Raw genomic sequence first — 13798 nt, forward strand, 5'->3', positions numbered from 1 at the left:
CCTGTCATCTGCTTTCCTGTGCCCAGGAGAGGCATCACCCGATAAAAACACGCAGCAAATCACCAAAATCAATGAGTTGTCAGTGCTGAGGAATGAGAAACCCAGCATACTTCTGTTTAGAGCATGTAGGCATGCAGGAATTACCCTAATTTAGCTAAGACCATTACTAAAGCAATTGACTGAAATCAGAAGCACCTGTTAAATCATCTCTATCCGATCTGTAACTTTGCTTTGTTTCTGTATCTGCGATCACAAGGATCTGAGATGCCCTGCAAAAGCAGAAGCAGCAGCTTCTAATGGAGCTGACTACAAACAGATGAGGTGAAGGCAGTGCAGTGCCTGCACACACACCTTGGAGTTGGGCACTTTCCCTGCTGCCTCGTAAGACCGAGGGATTTGGTTAAATCCTGCTAGTGCTGCAGTCCCCGTGGGCTGAGCAGGCAGAGGGGAGTCTCACTGCTGGGGGCGAACAGAGAACGGGGAAGAAAGACTGAAGGAGATCTTTGCCTTCTGGTAAAACTTCTCAGCTGTGTACAGAATGGTTCATGAGGGGACAGAATGGAACATCTACCTTAATATTTCATTTTCCTACAAGTGGTTTTAAAATCTCTGTCCATGACCTTGACAGAAGTCTGAAAGAGATTTAATAACCTGTGGCTCCAAATGAAACCCTGGAGATGTTTTGTGTCCATGGCAAAACCTCCTGTGTACCTCTACAACAGGTGAACAATATCTTCACAACCTTTCTGAGGGTAAATTCGATTTTGAATCCAAGCTTCAAAATCGGCCCTATTCTTGTGAAACACTGTGGTGGTTTAGCCCTGACAAACACTTTGCAAAGTGCTGCTTGCTGTTCATCTCAGCAGAAAAGGGGAGCAGACACTGGTATGTTAATGCAAACCCCAAAAGCCTAGGGAGGTCTAAATAACATGGGATATGGTCTTCTGCAGGATAACACTAGTCTATCAGCCAGGCTGAACAGAGGAACCCTCATGCTCCTACCTTGGTCTTCTAATTCTGTCCTGGTCTGAATGTGTAAGCCCTTTTCAGTCAAGAGGCTCTTTGCTTGCAGTACAGACACATCCCTGTCCCCTCCACAGGGCACTTCTGGGCCTCTTCCTTCTGCAATCCTGCTGCTTGACTCACGCACCATCTGCAGCACGGGCACCTCCGCTGGCATAAACCCCAAACTCACTCTGCTCTTCCAAACCACAGCTCTGGCCTCTGCAGTGCTGGGAGAAGGCTGACTCTTCCCATCAAAGCTGCAGAGTTTCCATCCCCCATCTGCAAGAGAAATTTAAAACTACAGAATCCCAAACAGGTGAATGTTTTTCCCTTTCCTGACCGTATTTATTGGAATGCAGGAGTGAATTTCCCTGTAACTGGGATCAGGTTTTCAGGGTTCACTCTGCAGGAATACAGGAGGACTTGAATTTCACCAGTTGTTTCATATTTACAGAAAGCAACTTTGGAGCCTGATAAATATTCACTGACAGCATCTGGGTATTGAACTGTTGTTACTAGTTACATCCATTATTAGTTACAGATGCCACCTCCCTAGAGAGCAACACCAGCTACAATGGGATTTAGTTTTCCTGGGTATTCACAGCATAACCTTTCCAATCAATTCAAAGAACACAAGAAAAAAACATCTTCCCACCATCTTTAGTCCTTAGGACATTTGCAGATTTCCCAGCCTGCTCCCAGATGCACTGCAAACAGAACAAAGCAGATGAAATGCAGTGAATACACAATTCCTTGCACGTTACTGGTTTACTGCTCGTGCAGAGTCACTGTGCAAGTTTCCACCCTCACCAAAGCAAGAGCAAAGCATATGCTCACTGCTGATACGAGCTCATGGAGGCTCCTGCTTATGGTTGGATGTGGCTTCTCTCTTTTGTAAAAGGAATTTCATATGCTGAGACTCTTTGTACATATTTATAATGACTTTAATAAAAAAGAAAAGAAAAACAACTGTTCAATGGGAAAAAAAGGCTCCAGTTTTTATTTCCTCTCTGAAGAATCATTTGGAGAGAATCATTTATATCCACAAGCCTAATGGTTTTCCTATGGAAATCAACAGAGGTTTCTCATTCATTGTCATGAGAACTGAAGTTTCCCCTCTCTGTTTTCTGGCCCTTGTTCTAGGAGAGGGCAGAATCATCTTGTCTCACAAAACTGTCACCACAACAGACACCAGGAGGGAAGGTTTGACAGACTGTGCTCTGACAGCACAGAGCCATTCTTTTACAGGCCAGAAGAATAGGGACTGAAGGATGTGGGTTTAATTTAACATCTAGGTAACTGTGGCCTGTAGTGAATTCTTAATCTTGCAGGATTTAGGATGATCCTTGTTATGCTTCTAGTAGAATAAATACCCACAGCATAAAATTTCACCTTTATTTAGCCTTGGAGCAAGTCCAGAGCTGGGGAAGGGGCTGGAGCACACGGGTGCTGGGGAGGGGCTGAGGGAATGGGGGTGTTGAGCCTGGAGAAGAGGAGGCTGAGGAGAGACAGGAGCACTCTCTGACACTCCCTGACAGGAGGCTGCAGGGAGCTGGGAGTCAGTCTCTGCTCCCAAGTAATGACTGATTGGACATGAGGAAATGGGCTCAAGCTGCCCCAGGGGAGGTTGAGGCTGGAGCTGAGGCAGAACTGTTTCCCTGAGAGGGGTGTCAGCCCCTGTGCCAGGCTGCCCAGGGAGCTGGGGCAGTGCCCAGCCCTGGAGGGATCCCAAAGCCCTGGGGCTGAGGGCCATGGGGTAGTGCTGGGCTGCGCGAGGGGAGGGCTGGGACTGCAGGAGCTGGAAGGGCTTTGCCAACCCAAGCAATTCTATGATAAATTTTAACAGAGAATTGGCCTCAGCCCCCCACACCCTCTCAGATACAGGCTTTTCCCTTGGTGAAGGCCTCGTGTACAGATCACAGTGCTGCACTTCATCACTGCAGCAGGGTCTCTGCCTCAAATGTTACCCAAACAACTGCCCTGGAGACCTGCAATGAGTTACCTGCACACACGTGTCTGACACCACTGAAGCACAGCACTAGAAGAGCCAGAGTTCTGTGCAGGAACCAGAATGTTGCCTTGTAATAGTGAGGGAAACCAAAACTCAAGAAGGGAATCGCTGAGGTGAAGCAAAAGAAAAAGGAATCATTAGATGTTCTTCAAAAATGATGATGGTGGTGCCAGGGTTGTCACATGGGTACCAAAACCAGCCGAGGTACACAGCAACTCCTCCACTGTGTGCTGGTATGATGTCTTACTGTGGGATCTTTCTGAGTCCTTGGGCTGTTGCAAAGTGCTTCAAGTGTATGGTGATGATAGTCCCTTCTTTCTTACACTGATAACTGGGAAAGAGCATTCAATAAAGAGAAAAATAAAAAGGAAATAGAAAGAAGGACGATAAGAATGGCAAAAAATATTCCCCATGCATTCCCTTGGATTGCCTGCCCTATCACCAAGCAAAACAGAGTAATTTTGAAACAGTGAATCAAATGCTGTCTGGAGTGTTGGGCTCATGGTGACATATCAGAATCAGAATTTGAAGTGGCTTTTCAAACATTTTGAAAGCAGCTACCACCAACCCTTTAATTATTTGGCATTGCACTGAAAACTGATGCTGAATCCATTCCTAAATGGCCTGCCACAGAATCAGTAGTTTGCCCTTTTCCTGGTGAATATACCAGACTGCTGCCCATAACAACATTTTTCACACCCCCTGAGTACCTTGCTCCCTTCCTCCTTTAACTCTCTTCCCCAGACCCCATTGGAGACAGCCACTGGATTCCTTGGCTTAGTTCTCCACTTCCATGGGATCCATTTGACACTTTGTTTGGGAAAGTAAAGCCTTTCCTCCTCACCTCCCCTGTATCTCCCAAGCCAGACATGGACTACCATCCCTGCTTAGGCTCTGCCTCCCCTCACGTTTCCTCTAGCCATACTGAACTATTATTTCCAAAGAAACGTTGAGCCTTAATCCTGTTACCATTAGCTCCTGTTTGCTTTAATTCTTTTCCCTGTGGAGTTTCTCTGCAGGAGGGGAAGGCAGCAGTCAGTACACACACACAGGCTCTTTTCCCCCAGGTACAGTTCTTCCTGATTATCCACTCGAGTGGGATTGTAACCTTACGGCCATTTCCATAGTAATGAGCATGGAAGATGCCACAATTGCTTAATGAGGCACTTTCTCTGGGGCAAAGCAAAAAGCAGAGGCTGTTTAGTGAAAGAGAAAGCTCTAGTGAACAAACAGCAACTCCATTTGAATGCAAGGCCACCCTCAGCACTAGCACCTAGCACCCTCAGCAGAGATGGGAACTGCAGCAACAGGAAGGATGTTAATTCTCCTGTGAACAATACACGTTATCTCCTCCAAGAGCTTTTTTTCTGAAGCTGAGCTTACAATCAAGTCTCCAGCATCACAGGTGGATTATCCAGCTTGTGTATACACCAGGCTGGCTCCTGGAGCAATGCAGCTGTTTCTGCATAATTCTGCCCCCAAGCTACCAAAGTCTTACTAAACCTAGTCTCTCCAGGGTGGCTGACGCCCCAGCAATTCTGGTATTAGCAGTGTTGTACAGGCTCCGTGCTACCAGAGCATATTCTTACTGGTGTCAGATCCAGGCAGCTTCTGGATGTGGAGTGGTGCTGGTTTTAAAGCCATTAAACCTGGTCTCAAGTGGCCACACTGAGAAGTACGGTGCAGAGGTACCAGAATTTGTGCGATGCTCTTGGTTAGGACCTTAACTTTTCACCTAGACAAATAAAACTTGACTTTAATCCCTTCCTCCCTCCCACTGTTCTCCCCATATGCTACAAATCAGAAAGTCTGATCATGGAAATTAGAGGAAAAACATTCCCAAGAAAAGCAATTGCCATTTCCAGCTTCACTAGCATGGCCTTTCCCATGTTCCTTTCGACTGCAATCACATGGCAACACATGCGATTTGAGGGATCAAGTGCAAAAACACAGCTGCTGGGAAATGAGCTTTCTCCAACTCCAAATAAACTTTGGACACAGGGTTATGAAGCACTGTTTTGGAAGAGTTCTCAAAGGTAAGATAACAGCAACAGCATGATTCTGTGAAGTCACAGATTCGGGGAAGCCAGGGCATGTAATGTGAAAAATCTCTCCAGTGGTCTGAGCCAGAGGACAGCTTTTTCCCAGGTTATACACATGCAATTCACAGTATGCTTTGCCTTATGAACACAGTATTTATCTAGACTAAAAGGACAGGAGAAGAAGAAACATCCCAGGGAGTTTATAACCAAGAAAAAGTCTTGGCTATAGCCTAGCCATAGAGTTTGCCAAGACACAAAACACATCTTTCTTGCCTTTGAGGAGAAAGTTTCTGGGTAGTAACAATTGCTCTGTTGGCTCCCGGAGAGACAGAGCTCGAGGGATGACTAAGACAACAAATCCATAGGCTAATAAATAGGGGCATGAGATGACCAGGTTTTCAGGCTTTTTCTTCTCTCCAAACACATTTGATTTGTAGATAGGTTTGGGCTTTAATACACCTGGAAATGAGCAGAGGTGGTGCCATCTTTCCAGCAACGCAGGGTTTCCACTGTGACAGAACGACAAAGAGGACAGGTCTTCTCCCTGTCAAACCACAGGCAGAGGCATTCTTCACAAAACACGTGCTGTGGAGACAAAAGGGTGTCATCATGATGTGGGCAGGAGGCCCAGTCTCGTCACTAAGCGTGCACACTCAACAGGACAGCAAGGGCAGAGAGTAGTGGCTCGTGTGCAGGTGGGACAGTGCAGCTCATCAGCAGTGCTCACATCCCATGAAATGAAATCCCAGCATTACTAGTACATCAGTTTGCCAAAGTCAATGATGTATTACTCTCTTTTTTAATACAGTAATAGAAAGGAACATTCAAAAGGCCAATGACATTTAGGCTAACAAAGCAGCTGAGGGGGTTTTCTCTACCTTCTTTCTATCCTCAGTTCCCTGGGTTATTTTACAAGTCTTTACTTAGCTCAAGCAACCCCCTTTCTTCCCCCTGCTCCTTATTGCATTTGTGATTGTCTGCTCACACCACCCAGTTCTAGTCAGTAGGTTTGCAGTCCCTGTTTCCCTTTCTCTATAAATACCAGTTTTCACCCCCTCTCCTCTCATTTCTATGCTGAGCTGCGACGGGATTCTCCCTCCAGCCTGCCCTGGGTACAGAGATAGAAGGGATGGCTATCCAGCACACAACCCCACCTGGCTCCAGACTGGAGGAGCAGGAATAGGGCAAAAAGGGAGTATTGGAAGCCTTTAAGAAGCTGAGATGTCCTCAATGCATCTGAAGTCATCACAAATGTTATTCCTCAAAATCTTGACTCTGACAAGCAGACACAAAGACAGCTCCTCTGGGGCTTACAGCTTGCTAACATCTGCACAGATGTTCACAGGCACATTTGATGCACAGGTGACCTACTTGTTTTAATTTGACAGCCCTGTTCATAGCACAGGAATGCTAAAACTCTTCAGAAAAGGGCTCTTGAGCTTTATTTGGATATCATAAGAGAGCATATATCCCATTCCATTCACAGATATGACTGAACTGTTCTGCTGAAGGTTTTCCTGTACCCACACATCAGCCAGAGACAGCCTCCAGGCTGCAGAATTTCAAACCCAACAGCCAAAGCCTGACCAAATGACAAACAACTGAAGGGAAGATCTTGGGAAAGCATCATCAGTCTCACCATGAAGCAATACCTTCAGCTGGCCTCTGACAGAAGCCATGGCAGTGTGGTGTGCTGTGTTAGAAGGCTTTTACCAGCACCACATTAGGACTACTCCATTCTAAGCTCTAGATTTTGCCAGTGTTTACCAAATGAAGAACAGGCCAATTCCCAGGTGCTAGCAGTGGTGACTAACTGATATGCAGGACTATTATTCTTTCTGGCCAGGTGTTCAGAGGCCAGCCTGTGTTTATGTGGTGCTTCATCAGACTTCATGCACACTATCAGGCTCAGCCTGAATCTAGGCCCCTCTCACAGCACTTGGTCATAATTCAGTCAACCCATTGATTAGCCAGTCTCTCCAAGGGGCAGGTAAAACTGTCTTGCACTCTAGATCCAAGATCTGGACTGCACACTGCCAGAGGGCACCAAGCATCCACTAGGACCTAGATCAAGACCCAGCAAATTATTTTAGAAGTACCTAGGCTACCTGTGCCTCTCCCCAGCTGCAGAAGTTCACCAAATGAATGCCAGTGGGAGAACCTGATGTGATAAGCTTGGGGTCTTACCTGGCACATAAGGATCAAAGGTTCCCTGAACTCTGCTTGGCAAATGGCACAGATGTCACCTGCCTCACTGCACTGCTGGCTGGTAGCACGAACTCCATAGGTCTGTTAGGGAGAAGTGGACAAAAGGGTTAGTGGCTAAGCATATATATAGACACTGTTTTTCACACCCAGACTCCTTGCCTGACCCAGGAAATAACACCAGTGTTACATCACTGTGGATGGGGAAGGGAGTTTTGGGCACCAGCACACAGAACAGAGGGAGTCTGGAGCTCTGTGTTTGCTGGTTTGTTTTCCCCTCGAGCTGACTCCATCTTCTAGTGCCTCCACTTGTGGAGCAATGATAATGAAATTTAATGAGCTCAACAGGGAGCTGAAAGGATTAATTCAGCATCATTTGCAGAGGTGTTTAGATAGTGGGAGGTATTATTATTAGCAAGTTAGACAATAGAAGAAAGAATAACAGCAGCAGCACCCACAGGCTTTCAATTTTTCTTTTTAGATATGTGGAAGGTAAATGTTGCTTCTCCTATCATAACAGTGATAGAGGAAATGGAAGTGTGCTGGGCAACAATGACCAGCCCAGGCCCACAGAATAAGCAATGCAAGCTCTAACAAACTTCTACAATGTAAAGTTCCTTTCCTCTAAAGTCTTTGATTTTACCATCTAAAAACATAAGTCACAGTATTTCACTGCAACAGATGTAAATATCAGTACTGTATCATGTGATGCCTGGGATAATTTCTGTGCACTGTAGGATCTCTTTTTAATGCCACTGCACACCAGGAACTACATACTCGTGTTTCAAGTCTTTCTCACACTCTGCACTACAAAGGTTTGTCAGGTTCTTGCACTTATGGCCTCAATGGATTAATCCATATTACATGAGGCTTCCAATGTGACAAGAGATACCAGCTTATCTAGCCATGAGACAACAAATTCTTTTCTTCTGTGATCCTGATACACTGAGCAATTTTCAACTCTATCATTCAATAGTAGCAAGGTTCCACTTAGGAAACAGCTCTAATACATATGACTGCTTACCTGTGGGGTGCAAAGAACCTTCAGGGCCTTCCGGACACTTCCCAAACGACCACAGATGTCAAAAGACTGTAAGAAAACCATTCCAGTTTAGATACTTCTCACAAAGTGTGTGTGCATAGTCCAGAAACTCAGGAGAAAAGGGTCTCCAAATGGATACTTGGAGGGAACAAAGATTCTAAGTAACAGTGGTGCCAAAAAAGATGTCATGGTGGTGATGAAATATGTAATAGATGTGAATTGACAGCGCAGAAGCGTAGCCAAAAAGCCTCTGGTAACAATGGGCTGCAAATCAGGGATTTTACAGGACAGAAAGAGGAGCAGATATCAGGGGGCTGTAGTAGGGTAAATTGCCCAGCTCCACGCTGTAGGAAAGGGCTAAAATAGGCCCACACGCCCCCTGAGCACTGAGCACCTGAGCAGCTCAGAAGCAAGGTTAGAACATACAGCTGCTAGGTGGGGAAAGAGGGAAGGAAGGGCAGCCTTTTGACATGGAAGAAGCAGAAAACAGGTCTCCTCAACTTCTAAGGAAAAGGAGGATTTCCAGGCTGTCATACAGCTTGACACTTCCAGGGCACAGATGACATTATGAAAGAAGGAGCAGGAATTGCTTGTTCTGCTGCAGAGGGTGATTGAGCAGAGTGTAGTGATTAAATGCTACCAAGAGAAGAACAACTTGAGGAATGAGAAGCAAGACTGAGGCTGAGTTGCTCCCAACTACCTAAAGACTGAGGAACTTCAAATGCCAGGAAGTGAGTGAGTTTCCAGCACCTTGGTACTTTGCAGATGCCTAAAGGTGGCCAACAGCACAGGCAACACCAGGTCCTTTTCTTGCCTCCTCCCTTTACTGCCCAGCAAACATAATGTAACTGCATCTGGAAAGCAGTGCTCATTCTGGGCTCCTCATTACAGACTAAAAGCACTTCAGAGAAGGGCAGAAAACGAGGCTGCAGAAAATGATTACTGAAATAACACTAAAAGACATAAATATTTACAGCTTGGCTGAGCACTGCAAACGTGGGGAGAAAAGATGACAAACTGCCTACAATTATCAAGGAGTCAAAGAAGAGAGGAGACACTCAGCAGACTTAAAATGAATACATGGTACTACTAATAAAAGGGAAACCAGCTCAAAAACCTAATCCACTATGCCAGCTTCATCTTCCCTATCTGCTGGCAGGACACAGGGGAAAAGACACTATGAACTAGACAAGACATGAAGAAATAATTGTGCAAACTAACAGCCCGGCATTAGATGGGAGAAAGGCCAGATGACATTACAGGACCTTTCCATTTCTAACCCGCCTGAGTGAGAAGGCAGGGGCAGATGTGATGCAGAACACCCAGAGGTGGAGTGGACAAGCAGCACAAAGGCACCAGAATGCCTGGAGTTGGCTTGGGGTTTTTTTTTGGTTAGCATGATTAAGTGGGCTCACTGCAGGGAATGCCAATGAGATCATCCTGCAATAGATGTGGAATCAAATGAAGGCACCAATAATGCTTCCAGTCAGCATGTAAAAAGGCTCCCAGGGTCCTTCCAGTAATGCTTCCAGTCAGAGTAGCACTTGAGGCTGCTGACTACTATAGACTTTTTAGCTTCTAACAAGGACAGGGATCAGCTCTTTTCCACAGTCTAATTCACAGCTGCTTCTGGATGCTTTGCTTACAGCATGACTGCTAATGCCCTTGCTCTGGCTCTGATGTCTCCTCTCCTCCCAGTCCACTTCTCCCTTCATGGTTTTTTCCCTCTGGAGTTTCCTGTACTCTCAAAAGATGCACATTTCAGTTGTCTAACTTCCATTTATCACCTCATGCACTGAGGTCTACGTTGCATCAGTCATCTTGCTATCAGTTTGATTGCAACAATAGGATTCACAGACAGTGAGTGCTTCTGTCCAGGAAAGGGGAAAAAAACAGACTTAGATGCCCTTACTGATGAACATCTGGGATTTCTTTGTCAAAATCAGAGGCTCCTGTGCACACAGTCCAGACACAGACACCAAGATATTTTCTATCAACTGCACTAGATACACCCTTCTGAAAGCCAAGCCTGTCCTTTGTGTAGGGAAAGGGGATGCAGCCCTAGCTGAGCCCTGGATTGTTGCCAGGAGCACAGAAGGTCTGAGTGCCAAATTGGCTTCTGTGGTTTTTCTAATGTGGTTTGTGGCTTTGCTAATGTGGACTCCTTTGGGTATATTTTCAGTGTCTCAGGCAAGGAATTAGACCTGCAACTCTTGTGATTGTAAATGGGATGCACATGCCCAGTATTTCATGGTCTGTATTGGAAGAGTGAGCTCCGTGAGTCGTGATTTGAGTACCTGACCTCACAAGCCAGAAGGACATGGAAGGGTTGGATATTGTCATCTACAGCAGATCCAGACAATGACATCTCTGAAAGGGGCAACAATCAAAGAACAAGAACCCAAGAGCTGAGAGAATGGATGGGTGTGCAGGGAACTACACTGGTCTCATGTGCCTTCTGTTCTGGCACTGTTTGCTCTGCTTCTGGCTCGATCACACACCTGCTGTGACCAAGTCATTTCACATCCCGGGGCCTCCTCCACCTATCTTGCTTACAAACACTAAATTCCTTGGCAGCAGGGGTTGCAGTGTCCCATTCCTATACAACATATACCTGCAACTGCAGCCACATCTCACATAAGAGCTATAGTATAATTCAGTATAGCTCAGCAACCCACTAGCCTGTTTGAGCTGTTTTCAGCTCAGATATATTCTCTTCTCTGGTCTTTGCTTTTGCAAAGCTGTAGCCCCTTTCTCCTAGGCAGGGACACGTATCAGGGCTGCAGCAAGCTTGACTGACTTGGCCTTTCTGAGAAGGATGTATCATTGTTTGGTTCAGCTACTGCTCTGCCCCTAGGCAGGGTTCAATACAATTAGAAATAAACGTTTAACTGTCTGCAGCCTGCCTTTCAGTGCTGTATCTAGAAGCCTGGAGGCAGTTAACACTGGTACTGGTCCCTCAAGAGTCCACTCCCATTCTCTTCTAGCCTTTCTATAAAGGTACTAGAAAGCAGCAATGACTTCATAAGTCTGATGCAACACTGACTGAGCTTTCACAGATCTTCCTCTAGCTCGTCAGTGCACACACAGTGGTAAAGGAAAATGCTTTTGGCAACTAAAGCACATGGTGTGCCCAGCTGCTCACACCTTCCCTTCCTGAGCAGTGACAGCAACAATCAAAAGGTGCATTTGTTCCCTTCAGCTGTACTTCTTCTCTGCTCAGTGCTACAGCAAGAGGTGGTACTTGCCTTGCAGAGGCTATACAGGATGATCAGGATCCCACCTAGGAAGTAGCTGCTGGATGGATCATCTCCCATGATGTATTTGTACCATAGCTGGATGGGGACAAGGGAGCGGAACAGTTGGCTCAGCTCCTCAATAACCAGATAAAACTTGCCCTGTAAAACAATCAAACAAGTGAGACAAGTGATTATGATCAGGAAGTCAAAAAAAGAGCATTTAACAGGTGCAGGGCTTGAAGCTTGTAGGGCACATGCTCACTGTTTGTTGTTAAGAGGCACAAAGGCCAGTATTGATGAGATGCATCTTTCTTTGCAGCCATTGAACTTGGTGCCTAGAAAGGACAACTGTCACTTCTTTGTTTCACAGTCTTCCTCTTGCTCTGTCACTTACTCAACTATTCCAGGCATCTGAATCTTGACCTTTTAGAGCAAGTTCTGGATATACACCTTACTGCTTTATCTGGGCAATGCTACAGGCAGTTAGCAGCAGAGGTTAAGACTTAGAGGTTAATATGATGTATATTGTAGATACTATTAATAATGAGAAAAGGAATGCAAGGTAGGTCTCTGATCTTATAGCCCTCTGAAGGTACAGGGATTAAATGTAAGGTGATATCAGTCTTCCTGACAACTTTTTAGATCATCTCAAAGAATCAAATTACCAGCATCCTTCTCCTTCCACTCAGTGTGTGTTGGCTCTTTTACAATACACAGATGAAAAGACTGGTGCTGAAAAAACCCAACTAAACAACCACCAAGGCATTTTAAACTCAAAGACACCAAATCTTCCTGAGGACCTTAAGGAAGAAAAGGGGAGGAGGGAAAAGCATGCTGCTTGAAACACTCCTCTCTCAAAAGAGTCTCAAAGAATGAGCAACATCCTTTGTAAATCTGCACCAAAGCTGTCCATGCCATTCTGGTGCTTACTCCAATCAGAAAGCTTTTCTTCCTTGGAGGACATCTGCAAGGTTACATAAACTCCCTCCTGGCTTACCACCACCATGAGCTGCAGCAACTGAAATGGATTTTTCTTACCTCATGATTTCTATTTTAAAGCACCTAAGACTAGGGAAGCTGGCTAAATAAGGCTATTTAATTTAGCCCCCCTCCCCCCCCAAGTCTTAATGAGGATCGTTTATGTTCTGTCCCACACTGTTTAACAGGGAGAAATGGTGACAGGGCACTAGGTCAGGGCAAGCTGAGCACAGAACTGTGCTGCATCTGCAATGACATCTGGACTGAAAAGTTTGTTTCTGACATGTCAAAATTCTTTTCTTTGATAGGATCACAGAAAAGGGGAAATTCCCCTGGAATTTTGCTGTGTTGTCCCAGTTAGCTTTGTCATCAGTGATGTCATTACAGGTCACTCGTTAATTGGTGAGATGTGGAGTGGGGATTAAGGCCTTGGTAGCCCAGGAGGGTCCTTCCCCTGGGTCTCAGAGATGAGATCACCCGGCAGGCCATCCTGATGCACCGAACAAATCGAATCCTTCAGAGAGCTCTGGCATTCTCATGATCTCATATCCCCCCTGGGACAAGGAGTGAGGTCACACCAGCGGTTGCTAACGGACCTGGGCTGCTTTCTTCCTCTCCCCCCCCCATCCCCTCCTCGTTAATCCCAGGTGGCATCACATAGCAAAAATGTAACAGCAACAATCTGGGGTCCTAAATGCAAGCAATTTATTAAATTAGCACAGAGGTCTCTATCCAGCCTCGTGCTTCAATACAATCATCGTTTATTTTGGGAGCCCCTGTGACAGAGGGTCGCATTCTGCTAATGACTAACGCTGTCACTTCCTTTCCTTCACACAGGCAGTTCTCCACCTCCCCCTCCTCAGCCAGCTCTGATGAAAGCTACCAGCAAGCTACAGGCAGCAAACTGTTTGCTTTCTCTCTGACTTGTTCCTCCCATCTGGCTCAGACTCATCTTGTTTTATTTAGCCTTGCTTCCCTAACAGGCTGGTCTGGAACAGGTCACTGCTTACTTTCTCATTGCATCAGATACATCTCCTGGTCCCAGAATTTTGGGCATCAAAACTGATTTCTTTAATACAGTGTAACTTTTGAGGCACTAAAACATGAACCTGGAGTAAGATAAGGAAAGATGGGTCACAGGGAGCCCTAGAGATGCAGACAGGCTGTGGAACTGAACGTGGCAGAGTGTGGCTCTAAAATGAGCATGCAGCAAATGACAAATTTCAGTTTTCCAACCCTAAAACCTCCAGCCTTAACAAAGCTTTCCTTTGATGCA

The 13798-nt window shown here is 45.8% G+C and overlaps 1 protein-coding gene across 1 annotated transcript in view; it reads right to left on the reverse strand.

Annotated features, from left to right (window-relative positions):
• Positions 1–2032: 2032 nt before the first annotated feature.
• Positions 2033–13798, reverse strand: part of RNFT2 (ring finger protein, transmembrane 2) — a 32179-nt gene continuing 20413 nt past the window's right edge. The window contains exons 8-11 of the mRNA XM_062009745.1: positions 11554–11703; positions 8288–8353; positions 7246–7347; positions 2033–5643 (exon numbers count right to left, since the gene is read on the reverse strand). Of these exons, the coding sequence (XP_061865729.1) occupies positions 5509–5643; positions 7246–7347; positions 8288–8353; positions 11554–11703 (453 nt within the window). The 3' untranslated portion in view covers positions 2033–5508. The remainder of the gene's footprint in view (positions 5644–7245; positions 7348–8287; positions 8354–11553; positions 11704–13798) is intronic.

The sequence above is a fragment of the Colius striatus genome, chromosome 17 (assembly GCF_028858725.1).
Source record: "Colius striatus isolate bColStr4 chromosome 17, bColStr4.1.hap1, whole genome shotgun sequence".
NCBI lineage: Eukaryota > Metazoa > Chordata > Aves > Coliiformes > Coliidae > Colius > Colius striatus.